The 15,569-nt window shown below is 44.8% G+C and overlaps 1 protein-coding gene across 1 annotated transcript in view; it reads left to right on the top strand.

Annotated features, from left to right (window-relative positions):
• The first annotated feature begins 2 nt into the window (after nt 1–2).
• Nucleotides 3–15,569, top strand: part of SOS2 (SOS Ras/Rho guanine nucleotide exchange factor 2) — a 56,370-nt gene continuing 40,803 nt past the window's right edge. Inside the window, exons 1-2 of the mRNA XM_040602450.1 lie at nt 3–391; nt 13,585–13,710. Of these exons, the coding sequence (XP_040458384.1) occupies nt 305–391; nt 13,585–13,710 (213 nt within the window). The 5' untranslated portion in view covers nt 3–304. The remainder of the gene's footprint in view (nt 392–13,584; nt 13,711–15,569) is intronic.

Raw genomic sequence — 15,569 nt, 5'->3', positions numbered from 1 at the left:
GCGGCGGCGTTAGCGGGCCGCAGCGGCGGGGCCCAGCGCCTCACCCGCCGCCCCGTCAGCGCACGGCGAGCGGCGCGGAGCCCGGCCCCTCCCGCGCCGGATGTGATGGCCGCCCGGGCGGGGGGGTGAGGAGCGAGCCAGCAGCGGCCGGCAGCCCAGCGCGGCCCGGCCCTGACGAGCGGCGGCTTCTCCTTCCCCTCCGCGCCCCCCCTCCCTCCCCGCCCCCCCCATGCCCCGGGCGCCGTAGCCGGCGGGGAGCGGCGAGGCGGGCGGCCCCGATGCGGAGGAGCCGCCGACGGGCGCCATGCAGCCGCCGCCGCAGCCGTACGAGTTCTTCGGCGAGGAGAACGGCCCGAAATGGCGGGGGCTCTTCGTGCCCGCCCTGCGCAAGGTCAGTCCGCCGGCGGCGGCGGCCGGGGGGCGGGCGGCACCTGCGCCTCACGCCGCCCTGCAGCCCCGCCGAGCGCCCCTTCCCCTCGCCGGGCTCCCGGGGCCTGTGGCGGGGCCGGGGCCCGTTCCGCCGTACGGGATACGCGTCCTCCCGTAGCCCCGACCCCTTCCCGGGCAGAGCGGGGCCGCTGTCTTGCACGGGGCCCCTGCCCGGCATCGGCGGCCCCCGGCCTCACTTCCCCCCCCAGCCTCGGCGGGGCAGCGGTCGGAGCCGGCTGCCCACGGCCGGCCCTGGTCCGGCCCCGCTCCTGCCGTGCCCGGCGCGGCGGCAGCTCCCGTCAGGGGCCGCTTCGCCGCCACTTGCCGGCGGCCCCGGCCCTGCCCGCCCGGCGGGGCCGCTGAGGTACGGGCCGGCGCGGCGCTGGGGGGGGCAGCCTCGCAGGCCCTTGCCCGCCCCGGACCCGCCACCCAGCTGAGGTGCTGCCATACCGACTATCGCGACACACCCTGGCGGTCGGAGTCCTGCGAGAGAGTAAAGCAAGCCGCGGCGCAGGGTGAAGTCAGCCTGTGTGTTTCCTTAGAGAAGCAGCTGCGTGACTGCGATAAACCCTGCGGGAACCCGCTCGGCCTGTCGTGACAGAGGGGTTTCATTCGGCGTTGTGTGCGGGGGCCTGTAGAGCGGGGCAGCCCCCGGCCCGTGGTAGGGCACCCCCGGGAACGGGGGTTGGGGCTGGGGGGGCAGGCAGGGGGGATGTGCTGCTCTGTGCCTTGGCTCGCTGCCTGCCCAGGGCTGAGCCGCGCTGTAGGGGTTTCAGCGCGGTGGCCTGCTGAGCCGCACGGTGCTGGGCAGTGCTGTGGTACAGGTAATGCGGGCACTCAGGAGTGGTGTCTTGTCTCTTTTTTTTTTTTTTTTTTTTTTTCCCCCAAGAATAGATGTAGCGATGGTGGGGGGCTAACAATTCTCTCTCTCCTTTCTTTAAATAATAAAAAAGGATCAAAGATTTGCATTTCTCACGGGGGTCCCTGTGTCACTTGTATTAAAAGCTGCTGAAGGCAGCCCAGTAGTCTTGTGGCTAGCGTAAAACCCACTCATCGCCTGTCTGGAGGAGAATCCTGGATTTCCTGCTCTTGAATCGCTTCCACCTCATTTGCTTTCCAATGTGTCTTGGGAAGCTTGGAGGATGCCATGCTGCTTCTTTCCCCCATCACTGGAGGCTGACATAAAACAGCACCTTAACAGCAACCAGCACCCACCCAAACGGGAGGTATAGCTCTATCAGAGTGACCAAAAGGATTCCTTTAAAACTTTAAAGATGTCTTCATCATTCTAAAATACAAATAGTGTAAAAGTTGGTGGATTAATGTTGCTCTTACAGATTCTTACCATCTCTGTATGTTTGGTTTTGGTGAAAAGAAACAGAGCAGGAACTTAGACTTTCTAAACCAGAGGAAATAAAGTCTTGATACCAGTGACTGCTTGTAAATGTTGTAGTTGCTTATAGACAGGGTTTTTTTCTTCCTGGGAAAGTTCCTTGTCTGCAGTACCCACCCTTCAGCATGAAGCAATCTTACTGTAGTGTGCATTTCTTTTATGAACACACAGTATCAGTGAGTCAAAACAAAATTGTATCATTGTTCCAGTTATTGCGGTCAGGCTATTAGGGAGACGCTGTCAGTTTTAATATATTCTTTCAAAGATCAAATGCCCTAATAAGAACACTGGAGATTCTTAAACCAGAACTTTTTGGAAAATTTATGGGTTGTTTTGTTTACATCTTGCATTTTCGCTTCGATAATGAGATGAGAGCATTTCCGTTATTTATAGGAGAGCTGAAAAGTGCAGCGCTGAATCCAAAGCGTGCACCAAAGCACCAGGTTTTGTGTTTCAGAACTCCTGAAAACTGTGGTAACATTTTAGATAGTTTGCAGTTTCATTCTGCAGAGGTTTAAGAGTCTGCTTGTCAGCCAGTTCAGATACGATCTTTTCCAGCAGGTTGCTTTTGTGGTGAAAATTTTAAAGAAAGCCTGAGCTTCAGAAACTTTTCAGTTAAATGCCTGGAAGTTTTTGAACTTGTAAGCTGGGTTTTCATCACAGTAGCCTACGCTGCAAGTGAGGAAACAGTGTTCTGTTTCTCATTCTTGAAAACTTTTCCTTTTAATGAACACTTTTTGAAGAAGAGAAACTGGTAGTAGAAAAAGAGGAAAGGTTTTAGTTTTCCTTGTGTATGTTAAGGTGGGAGAAATCTTAAGTTGAGAGAGATGCGGAGCCGGGTAACAACCCAGCACAGTTCACTAATAACAAACAGTATTTTCTGGCTTCTTGACTTTTAAGTCCCTAACATGCTTTGAAGAGCTCCAGTCTCTTGTCATTATGTATTCAGCAAGCTTAAGGTCACTTCTTTTTATCAAACCGCTTTTAAACCCTTGCATTTACTTTAATTCTATACAGTTAACAAATCATGAGTGGGGAAAGAATGGTAAAATGCATCAGTTCTTACTTTAATATGTGGAAAAAAGCGAGAATCTGTCTTTTGAAAAATGTTCTGTGCATGTTTAAGTGGTCATACATCTTTAAGGTTAGTAGAGTGGTAAATTGTACGTACCAGTGTGAGTCTTTCAGGGAAAAAAACAAAGTTAAAACAGCAAGACATCGTTAAAGCAGATTTTAGAATAGTTTTTAAATATATTTATATCACCATATCCTTAGCACTGACACTTTGTAATCTAGTAAGTTGAAAATTTTAAAGCGGTTTCATGTATGGTCTCTCTTCCAGCTGGCAGATGACAAGCGTATCCTTATTCTAAAACACTTTCTTCTGTCACTGTGTGGGAAACCTAAGTAGCAAGTGAGTATAATGTAACTCGTTACAGAAGTTCTGTCAAAGTAAATGAGTTGGAAGAAAACAGTATTTTTATCTGGTCGCTTACTTTACAGGTACTTGAACCGCTACTTGTAGCAAGTAAATCACTTCACACAGATCTAGGGGTCTAAGCTTTGTAAAGGTTTTTAATCTGGGAGCTGACTTTAGTTAGTAAAGGATCACAATGTCTCCTTGAATAATTCTCGAAGCATGCAGGCAGCGGTTCCAGCAGAAATCACATGCAATTCAAATGCCCCGCTGGCAGGGTTGGTTGGGTTTGAATCCTTGGGATGTTGATGCTGGCAGCGTCGTTAGAGCTGGTGCTCGATGGGGCAGTGCTGTTTTGCCAGGCTGTGAGTGAGGGGCTTTTCTGCTCCCCCTTCCACAGCTGGCCACAGCCCTCCCTGAGGAAACCAGGACCCTTCGTGGAAGGGGATTTTCTTCTCTGGTGGGTGGGTGCTGAAGGGGAAGGTGGTGCTTGGAGTTGGCACTCCCCCTTTTTCATTTCTGCAGGTGTTTGTTGTTTGGGGTTGTTCTGATTTGTTTGGTTTTCAGCTGCTCCTGGCCCAACGGCCTTTAGGGGAAAGATGTCAAATTATGAAACCTGTTTCTAAAACTGGCATTTCAGTGTTGTAACCGGGTTTCCTAGCACAGATCTGGTGCCAAAGTTTGTTCTTGCAGGCTGTCAACTTTCCTCCAGATGAAACTTTCCAGAACTGAATTGGTCTTGCAGGCTGAGACTGGGATTACAGGGGAGCCCAGGAAAACCGTGCGTGAATCTCGGTGGTGACAGCTGAGTGTGTAAATCCCACCAGCACACTGGAGGTCCCAGTTTTAATGTACTGGGCGTGCATTGTAGAAGAAGTTTTTGGGCATTGTAATTTCTTCATTAAAAAAATGCATAAACTTCATTAATACCAAATATCTTCCATTGCTACCTGCAATGAACGGAACAAGTTTTCAAAATGAAATGGGTAACTCCATAGAACTAGGGTGTATTTTTGAAAATAGTGCATAATATTTGTTGGACATGTATATGGATTTATATGCCCTAAAATATTCTTCTGTGTTCTTAGCTTGCGTGATCATTTCTGCGTGTTCTTAAAAATCCACTGGCCAATTAAAAAATTGTATCTGTAAACAAGGGCTGTGTATTCAGTTGCTTTGTTCTTTGGCTTTTCTAAAGTAAATTCACAGGCATCTCATAGGTATTGTTGTTTTGCTTTTCTCCATTATCTACAAAGAGAGACTGTCAAGCAGTTAATACAGTTCTGCAGGCGCTACACATGCTGGTGTGATCATGGCACTGTGCACTATTTGCATTTTCTGAAACAATTCCACTATTGCTCTGGACTACTCATCAAATTTCTAGAGCATGACTAAAGGGTTTATTCCTAGCAAATGTTGCATACAGAAATATAAAAGACCGTTTTGAGGACACTTTTGAAGTTTACGTTAATTCAGTGCTTTTCTGTTTTAAAACATACGGGAGTTAATGTGTAATGACAGAGCTGTCGTGCAGGGTCGCATGGTTGGGGTTCTGGTCGGCCGTAGGGATTGCGCAGGGGCTGCCCTGTTCTTTTACTGCTCTGTCAAGGGCCGTTCGCTGTGTGTTTTCCATTGCAGGATCAGGCCCCCTTGGGTTGAATGATTTAATGTATTACACTGTCATTATAATAGATTATTATTTAATATGTTCTAATTTCATTAGCATGCATTATTATTTAATGCATTATAATTTCAACTGCAAAGTTGCTTGTTATGCTGTTTTAAAATAAGTTATGTTTAGTTTTGAAATCTGTTAGGTCATTTAGCTTCTGGTAAATATTTGAGCACTGAAGCCTGGACCTTTGCAGATTTGCAGTTGCCACAAAGGTGTGAATGCCTCAGCTTGGGAGAATGGCAGGTAAGGCAAGCGCTGGTGATGCTTAATTACCTGTGAAATAGATAGACCCCTACAAGTCTGAAGCATAGAAGCAGTTGTTGCCTCACAGCACTGTGCTTGCAGTCGAGGGGTGGCTGAAGGTGTAGAAAGGAACAGCAAGTCCCTGTGAAGCGGCTGCTGCCGAACCTTCTGTAAACAATAGGGTAATTCCTCCAGAGCTTTTTTTTATTTCCAGTAGCAGTTGAGTATCATTACAGGTTGGGTTTAGTCCTTTATTGCAAGTAGACCAGCTTTTTTTTTTTGTTCTTACGTATCCACAGTCGTAAATAAAATTTGGAACCAAAGGGGACTAGTCCTTTTACTTAAATCCTAGGGTTTTTCATGCCTTTTTAATTATTTTTAAATTATTTTACACTGTTTAACTACTGTCACTGGAATCTGCAGTTGGCAAATGGTGGTAGGAGGGTTTTCTCAGTCACTGGCATGAAATGAAGGTAGTTTTTGGATCCGATGTGCTTAAAGGAGTAGGAGCGGTGTGATTGTATTTGGCAGCAGCAGCAGAAGAAACACTTCCTACCGACGCTGTTAAAATGGAACATGGAAATCAGCATTTGCGTTGTCTTAAAGACTTGCCAGGCTAACTAGTCACAGGAAGGGAAAACAAACTGAACCGTTTTGAGTCACCTTGCTCTTGTGCCTTTATCCCCATCGCGTGTGGTCGCCGTGCCCTTTGTGTGTGGCGTAAGCCAGGCACTGGGAGAGCTGGGCAGTGGGTGCTGCTCGTGTCCTGCGTGTTCTTCCACTTGGACCACCTCACCTCTGGCCGTGTTCTTCTGTCTCCTCTCCCCCCACCTCTCCCGCTCTCCCTGGTTTTTCACCTCTCTTTTCCTCTGTGCACAGCACAAGCATTATCTAATCTCCTCCGGAGAAGCTGTTGAGTCTGTTATTTGCTTTTCTAATTACCTCACCAGTTGCCTTTCTGCCAGGCTTTCAGACGGGTGGTGTGCTGCCATTCCTTGAGTTCAGCAGGTTAGTCATGTACAGAAACGTGCTGAGGACATCTTTCTTTCCCGTGTTTATGGCTTCTTTATTCTGCCTCATTTTTGAATGTCATTTCAATGACCGCCTGGTTCACAAAGAAACGACTCTGACAGTCTTCACTGTCCCCAAATTTAAGGCTTCAGCTTTTTTTCCTCCTTTCAAGTAGTATGTATCTTTGCTTTTCAGCATTTGTTCTTAACTGCACCTCTGCATCTGTTCACTTAAAATACAAATCAGGTTTTATTTTTATATCTTTTGAAGACCTCAGTGAAAAGTTACTGGCTTGTGTGAATAATTTCAGTCTACCTGAATGAGGGGTGGTTCTTGGGAAGGGTGTGATGTAGAAGGTGGGGAGAGGGGGGGTTCTGGGTTCAGAGCCCGGAGCAGCTCACAGATCTGGGAAGCGATGTGTTGAAGGATTGGGGGCGAATGAAAAGCTGTTAGCATTAAAATAAGACATGTGCACAGTGACCTCCACACTGGCCATGGTGTTTTCCTTCCATATCGCAGGGCAGAGGCTGTGCCTAGCTCGTTCAGGGTTTATCTCAATTTAAACAAGGCACTTTAAATGAATGGATAAAATCCTAATACTTAATTTTCCATCTCTTTTTAAGATTAAAATATATGTTTGTGTTCATGTAAACATACATACTGGTTTCTCCTTGACTCTATGAAAGGAAACTATCAACTGGAGAAATGAGATCTTGTGTGTTCGGGTAGAAAAGCAAAGGGTGTGAAGATGTTGTGAGAAACCAAATATGAAATGCAGATGAGAGTATGTACAGCAGAAGTGAGGGGTGGTAGGGAAGTGCCAGCAGGAGAAATTACCAGCGGGCGGCTCTTTGAGGAAACCCATCTGTGCAGTAATTAGCAGAAGCCTGAAATCAGTGCTGCTGTCTCAGCGATCCGCCAGCACCTTCCACCACGTGCCATTGAGGTGTATTACGTGCTACAGCTTATTACAGAAAAAGATGGGAGGAGGGGTGGTCTGCATTTGGTTTACAATTTATCAACCAACCGTGCATCAGCTTAGTAGCGTTTGTGCCGTTACCAGTGTGGTTTTTCAGTCCAGTAGATCTTAGGACCATCTTTGATGCTGTCCCAGAACACAAATCCCTGTCTGCACCCTTTGTCATCAATCTCCTTTAATTCATCCTCCATAGTGAATTTCCTTTAATTCACCCTCCCCTCAACTAGAATATACTAGAGAACAGTAGTTGTTAAATAGCCAAAGATGGGAAGAAAAATTACGTTTACACTGAAGTGGTGGTGTAAGATGACTGTTTAATTACCCCGTGCACAGTCGCTTAACAGCAGCTTTGGAGGTCAGACAGCTGACGTAGCTCTGTTACTGCTTCACGGGAATACTTTTATTTTACCAACAATGCAGCGAATGTTTGGAATTGCAGTGTAAAAGCTAAAATGCTCTATGTAGATACATTGTTAAGTTCTGTTTTGCTCAAGAGACTACTTCATGCTCTTCCTTTATCGGCATTTATTAGTTTAAGAAAAACTGGCCATCTCGAAATGGCTGTACTGGAAATAAAGTTAGAAGTCAGTGCAGTTATTTTTTAAAAGTTGTTGATATATTTTTATTTGGGGTATCTCTTCAAGTATTTCATTTTTTGTGGTTCTTTCTAAAGAATTATGCTGTAATTGTGCTTGAAAATTGGCAATATCAATGCTGTCATCTTTCACTGAATAAGAGCATCACAGGCCTTGAAGTTAGTACATCTGGTTCCCCTCTTCTTCCTCTGGAGCATCATCTAGCTGAGGGATTAAAAATGCCTTTGGAGCAGATGTTTTCTGTTTCTAATGGGCAGTGTTATCTTTAGAAGAGAAAAGATAAGAAGGAACAAACCCCCAACCTAAAACCAGACGTTTGTTGGTTTGATTTTTTCTTTCTTCCTGGCTTTCACCATCTTGGTACAAGGCAAGCCCAGTGCTGCGTTCTTTGTCAGCAGTGTATTTTCATCACCTGGAACACAGTGTATGGAAATACTGACAAGTGTTGGCAAGACCGTAGCCAGCTCGTGATAGTAAATATTTAACTTTTATGTTCTAATTATTTTTATTGCTCCCAAATTTATATGCTTGGTTCCTCAAGTAAACAAACAGTCTTGCAAAGTTTTACTTGTCCACTGATCTACTATCACTGTGTTTTTATGAGACAAGTAAAATATAAATCATTTCTAAGTTGAAATCAGTCTCTGTGGGAAAAGGGGAATGAGTAGTTTCTGTTACAAACAGTTTAGAAATTTAACATGCACTTTATTAAGCTATCCTGTTTGCATGGTAAGCTTAGAAATGTTATATTATCAAGCTCACAGATCTTACAGTGACTTTTTTTAAATTAGAAACTTACAGTTCTGAAATCTCAGGTAAAATTAGAATTCTCTTTTGAAGTGGGATGTTGCAGTCTTTCAGGAATATGAATTCATATGTTTGTGCTGGTATATGTTGGCTAGAGACTCAGTGTGCATGGCATGGGTTTGGGAATTTTCTGGGTTTTTGTTATTATTTTTTTCTAATGAACAATCTCACACTGCGCATGTGCTTATTGTGGAACAACTGGAGCTTTCTGAATGTGTTTTTGCCACCAAAATACATGTATTATGTAAAAGTATATTTAGACAGTATAGCCAAACTGCTGGTTTGGCTCATCAGCACAGGCTGAGAAGAAGTTAATTGCAGTTTTGACTCTAGTATTTTTTTTTCTCAGCTTTTTGTTGTTTCACGTGCAACACTTTGACCACTGCTTTTATACTCTGGGCTTCTGAATTTCCCCAAGTCCAGATATTATTGAGATACAGGCCGCATGCCAGAACTCCTGTGGTTCAAAATTAAGCCTGCCATTGTATTAGATCTAAAAAATAAGATCAGTTTGGGTTCAGTTGTAATACTCTTTATCTCCTTGAACAGTTTTCATCCTCATCTTTTCTTAACAGACTTCATCCTGGGGCCTCTGAGGACTATTAACATCTCACTGGGAAGGAATTTTGAGTTTGACTTCATCTCTGCAGCTGCCTGTTTTCTCTAGAAGCTTTTGTGACATGGTGCAGGAGCTGCCTTTCAGAAGGAACCGAGGGAAAGATCTCAGTTTCTCTTTAAGGGGTTCTTCAGTCTCCTGTTGAGCCAGTGCTTGTATAGGTGCAGTCAGGCTCTTGGAGAGCCCCGCCAAATCTGCTGAAAGCTACGGCCATCGGCTGGAGAGACTCCTGTGAAACTGCTGTTGGATTTTCATCAAATATGCACGTGTTGGAGGGGTGGAAGAGTAGGGAAAAGTAGAGAAGAGGAGCAAGAGAAGGAGCAGTTTAGGAACTCCCATCTAAGATAAAAGCATGTCCCCCAAAAGGCCTGAAGGCCATGTTTAAGTGCCATGCTTGTGGGACTCATACCTGGTACTTCATTTGTGTTCCTTGGAACAGCTTGTGAAAGAATAGAACACAGAGCAGAATACTCTGAGTGACACAGTGAAAAATAGGACTGCTAATCTTAATCTCCCTCTTTAATGACTTCAAGCACTTTGCTTTGGTTGTTTCGGGGATAAAATAGGTTAAAAATAATTTGGCTTCTGTGATACCTTCTGCTCAGAGTTCTTGCAGCAGAGCTCTTGCTGTTCCGGGCAACACATCGTGAGTTTAAAGATTTTGACGGCTAAAGGAAGCAGTTACAGGTCGGATCAAAATTTAGCCCCATGTTAGCTATGGTGTATCGTTCCATGCCAGCTGATACAGGTGTGCTCAAGTATTTCAGGCTGAAGCTGGAAGCAGTGAATGTCCTTTCTGTAAGAAACACGTCCTGCTAACTCCTCCTGCTTTTTGTCATAAGTTCAGTGTTTTATCAGTTTCTCCTTGCCTTGCCAGTCCTTTCAGTCAGGGTTCAAGTGTATACTGTAAAGATTAAGTGTTCTGTCCTTGATACAGCAGCATCTGATTTGATCAGGCAGCACATGGCTTTTATAACTGTCTTTTTGTTTTGCTGTGGAAAACAGTGTGTCTTGCTATGAAATTGTTTTTTCTCAGTAACGGCAGTTATGTCAAAATAACTTCTCTTGAAGCCAGGGAATGCATGAGTACTTCTGGGACCTTCCTACAATGCTGCAGGCAGTATCATTTCAAATGGAAGCTCATTTCTAAATCCTCTGGGAAGAGCTGTCTCAACCAAGAAATGTTGGGCTTTGTTGTCATTTTTTTCTCCTTTCAAAGCAAAATTGTCTCCAGTACTTATGTTTGTGTTCATTGTATGAAGCTGAGATTCTCTGCCAGTGTTTGGAGAGGGCTGTGTGCTTCTCCTCAGTCTTGTTAGATATCCCTGTGCTCTTGAGAATGCTAAGGAGAGTGTGGCATGAGCTGTTTAGACCTGTGAACTGAAGTTAGTTACAATTTTCTTTGTGGCACTGATGTCTGTTTTTAAAATGAGTGACCCTCGTGACAGGAGGAGAATGGCTGTGATCTGATACAGTAAATGGGAGTTCCCCTCGCTTCTCTTAAGGGGAGTGTGGCTTCCCTTTCCCATTTTAATCATAGAATCACAGAATGGTTTGGGTGGAAAGGGACCTTAACGATCACCCAGTTCCCACCCCCCTGCCCTGGGCAGGGACCACCCCCCCCTCCCAGCCCAGGCTGCCCCCAGCCCCGTCCAGCCTGGCCTTGGGCACTGCCAGGGATGGGGCACCCACAGCTGCTCTGGGCAGCCTGGGCCAGCGCCTCGCCGCCCTCACGGGGAACAATTTCTTCCCAATATCTCATCTACATCTCCCCTCTTTCAGTTTAAAGCCGTTCCCCCTTGTCCTGTCACTCCATGCCCCTGTAAGAAGCCCCCCCCAGCTTCCCTGTCGGCCCCTTTGGGCACTGGTAGGTGCTGTCAGGTCCCCCCGCAGCCTTCTCTTCTCCAGGCTGGACAGCCCCAACTCCCAGCCTGTCTCCACAGCAGAGGGGCTCCAGCCCATCTTTTTACAGTTCCTGTTCTTGTCATTTCTGTGGATCGTCATGAAGGGTTCATTGGTGAGGACATATAAATTCATGGCATTTCCAGTTAGCTAGCTAATGCTGTTGCTGTAGTAGTGCTCGTAGAGGAGATACGTGGTGGGACCTTAACTCGGCACTTCCTGGTTTTCCATTGTTTTGTGAATTAAACTCTCATGTTCAGGAAGAACATGAAATGCACTGACTATTGTTGAAAACCTGCAGTCTTAAGTAAGTGTTTTCAAAGAGTGGTTTAGGCTTTTTTGGGGGTTTTGTTTCTTTCACTAGTACACGATCTTTTGTACATGTCAGCTGTGCAGTGGTTGTATGAAGCAGAGAAATATTTGTGTTTGAGGTGCAGAAAACTGAATGGTACTTACAGGGCTGTACAAAAACTCTGTAGCAAAACTGGCCAGCTGGATTAGAAGCAGAATGTGTATTCCCTTCTCTCTTAGTGTACAACAGCTTTATTAATCTGTTTCTTCACCGGTGCTTTTTGAGAAAGGATGCCAGTGCAGGATCAAGCACTAGAAATTAGTGTTGTTGTCTGGAGGGCATCTCCCCCTGGGTATCGCATAGGAGTCCCCATGACTGGCAGTCTCTCTTCACCACCACTGTGTGATACCTTAATTATCAACTCCAACACAATCAGCATCAGTGGATGTTTTCATATTTTCAGTGTGTGTGCCCCTTTCCACTCCCCTGAGCATTTGGATTCCCGTCATCAGTACGTGTGTCCCTGTCTGCGCTCCTGTCTTTGATCAGAGTATTGGTAGCCTTCTCCATCCAGGTAATCATCTCTGCTTCTAGGATGTTGACGGCATATGGCAGCAGCCCCTTCTAGCAGTCCCCTCTGTGGATCTCCACTTCTTCTCCCTACCTGTTGATCATACTGCCTCTTCCTCTCCCCTCATGTGGAGCTGTGGGGGCAAAGAGCAGCGCTGCTCCCCCAGTTCTTCCAGGCCTTGGCAAAGCCGAAGGTGGAGCAACAGGCGGCTCTTTGCAGTGGCTCTGGCTCCCGGGCAGCTCTGCCCACCTTCCTTGGTGGCAGGCAGGGAAGGAAGCCGGCCAGACACCTGACTTCCTTGTTGGTCTTGTTTTTGCATGATTTACAAAAGCTTGCAGGGCTGCAAATTGAGTGCCCCAAGGTACTGCTATGAAATTATTAGTTAGTTAATTTAGAGGAAGCCCTCAGAGCCCCCAGGAGTTTTCTTTGGAGGGAGGAGGGCCTGTATTTCAGAGGATCAGAATTTGACCCAAAGATATTTTCTTCCCCTGAGAAACTACCGATCCGTTGGTCTTGTGTTTGAAACCACGTACAGAATACCGATGTAAGTATGTAAGGTTACTTTTTTTGAGGTGATTAACATCTAATTTGTATGGGGAGAGTAGGGAATTTCCCTGGATTGTATTACTTATGAATCTTTTGGCTATAGTTTTAAGATCTAGTTAGTGCTTTCCTGATTGAGAGGCTGCCAGGGAATACTGAGTATATAGGCTTAACTCTTGAGTGCCTCTTGTTGTGTAAGGTGGGGTTATTGTTGGGTTTGGGGGAATTTTCAGTAGGAAGACAGCCATGCTGAACGAGGACAAGTTAGTTGTGGCCCTTTAGCTTGTGAGGGCAGATGCTGAGGTTGCCTGTTTCAGGTTGTCTGGTCTAGCTTAGCCTTGGAAACAAAAGCTGTGATTAATCTTGGTGAAGCGAGATAAAAGGCATTATCCTGCCTTGTGTTAGAGGGAAGGTGGAAGGCAGCTTTTCTCACAGAGTGTTTCCTAGTCTTGACACTCCTGAAGTTTGGCTCACACTTTTCCTTAGGTCTCCCTCTCTGTTGTCAGTATTTCATCTCTCTTTCTCATGCCTCAGACAGCATTTCATGTTCTAGTTAGTTTTCTGGTTCTGAGGCGTCTCTTAAGGGTTGTTCATGCCCTCCTTCCATGTCATGGCTGTGGGGTTTTATTGCCACAGGTTTTAACAGCACATTAATGCAGTTCCCTGCCAGACTGGTTAGTTTTCTTATCCTGGTATCCCTGCTTAGTAAGTCTTTTCCTCTGGTGGGTCCGTGTTTCTTCTCTGTTTGCAGTCACCCGGTACTCATTAGTAGGGTTAGCAACATAACTGTACATTACTCATTCTGTGGATGAATAACTGCAGAATTACCGACAGTGATTGTATTCACTGCATCATTGGCAGAAATCTGCCTTGGCTTGAAATTTCCTTACCACCATCAAGGCTAAACACGTAGTTTTTAATTGAAGAGACACGCCAACTTTGCAGGAATAGGAATTGCCATCTTAACTGCATAAGAAAACTTGTGGGAAATTACTGGAGCCGTGCAAATTTGCAGGGCTACAGTACAGAGGTATTCTGCTTTTGCTATGATTCATCCTTTTGTACCACTTTGAATTCAAAGATACTAATTCTTTTAATTCCTTTGGACAGGTTCAGCAACAAGTTCACCCAAACCTTTCAGCAAAAGAAGATTCCCTCTATTATATTGAAGAGTTGATACTTCAGCTGCTAAACAAACTATGCATTGCTCAGCCACGGACTGTCCAAGATGTAGAGGTAAGACTAGTTACTGGAAAACCGTGGGCTTGCTTGCAGAATCGCTAAGATGAACTAAGACATTTTGAGCAGTACAGTTTGAAGTTAAAGCAAGGTGAATCCAAAGAGCAGAGCTTGTTAATACTACTTTTCTAAAAGATTATATAGTATTCAGATTTTGTAAAGCTGCAGGTTTAATTGGAAACTCATTTTCCTACACAGGGCTTTAGGATAGAAATTGTGGGAGTTTTTTCTTTGAGCATTATTTTTATAAATGCAGAATGCTTTTGAAGTGTTTTCTGCTGCTTGAACGCACCTTGGACTTAAGAATGTAAGGTTGTTGCAATTTTTCCTGTTCTTTCACATAAAAGGCCTGGATTGTGCAGCTGAGGGAATAGAGTTGTATGTTCCTGGAACTTCACTGAATTTACTGAGGCTTTTGTATTATTGCAGCTGTCTGCTTTTGTGTCATCGGTTACAAAATGAAGGCTTTAATGGAGTGTGCTTCAGGATACAGTCTAGAGGGAGAAAGTGGTTTCATGTAGCTGTGACACATTACAGCTTTGCAAAGTATTAATTTTACATCAGTCTATGTCTAGGATTTTCAGCCTAACACAAAATGAAGGCCTTGTCTAATACTCTACATGTGTGTCATGGAAGTAAAAAAAAAAAGGGAAAAAATATTTACCAAATAATTAGCTGAGGGATTTTAGATTCTCATTAGATGCAGCAATCACCCTTTATTCAGCACTGAGTTAAACCAAAATTAATAATTAATGATTTATGATTAATGTATTTTGTAATACTGATGCATAAAGATTATAGTATGAGTAAATAAGAGCAAAACTTAATAGTCCCTTAATAGCTCTCAGAATTGTTACTACCTGGAGTCTGGATTTGAACTTTAGATGTGAAGCTGAGAAAGACAAAGTTCTTTCTCCGGTTTCCAGCTGATCAAACCCTACAGCACTAAAACCAGTTTGAGATAACACTGATTGTTCTGCACACCAGCTCCATGGTTTCCTGCTTGAGTCATGAGATGATAAAATTACCCTGTGTACGTATGAATTAATAATTTTCATTGGGTATGTTTGCGCTCCACAAATTACTGTGTACAAAACTGCAAACAATACAGACAGCCTTCTCTGATAACTGGCAACTCTCTGAATTGTGGCTACGACTATCACAGCAAACACTAAATCCTGCATGTTGTATTTTAAATATATCTGGCATTTCAAAGCTGTGAATAATAAAACATTGTTGCGCTTGTCAATGTAACAATTATTTACCTTAAAATTGCGAGCTGGGTCCCCAAAACAAACTTGTTCTGTAGGTCAATAAATTCAGCCTCTTCCAGAGCAGGGAAAGCAGAATTTGGTTTGGTGTTACGGGTTGTTGGTGAGATTGCGCTGCCAGCAGGCATCTGAGATCCACAAATGAAGGATTTTGGCTCTGCTCCTCAGCTGCTTTTAGCTGTTCAGAGAAAACATGAGAACTGTGATCTTTAAAGTTTATCATGCAGATATTTACATAACAGCCTGGAGTTAATGGAACTATTTGTGCATAATATTATACTTAAGTATTTGCAAGATCAAGGTCTACAATCTCAAATTATGAATGTTATATAAATAGAAAAAAAGCCCTTCAAATTGTTCCCAAGAAAACACTGGGAACCAGTAAAGTTGGAGCGCAAAAATCATGTGTTACTTGTGAAGAGCGCTGTTAAAGGACAGCTGAATGCTGCGTTACAACCACTTTACAGGCAATCTCCTGGTAGAATCTCAAGGAAAATTAATTTTGGTGAACCAGCCCAGAGCTTTCGGCTGCTGTCCAGGAGGAAAGGTCACCGAGTGTTGACCTGGCACAGAGAGCTGACGCAG

The sequence above is a fragment of the Falco naumanni genome, chromosome 7, assembly GCF_017639655.2.
Source record: "Falco naumanni isolate bFalNau1 chromosome 7, bFalNau1.pat, whole genome shotgun sequence".
Taxonomy (NCBI): Eukaryota; Metazoa; Chordata; class Aves; order Falconiformes; family Falconidae; genus Falco; species Falco naumanni.
The sequence above is the reverse complement of the archived record's forward strand: the minus strand, read 5'-3'. Positions and strand labels throughout refer to the sequence as shown.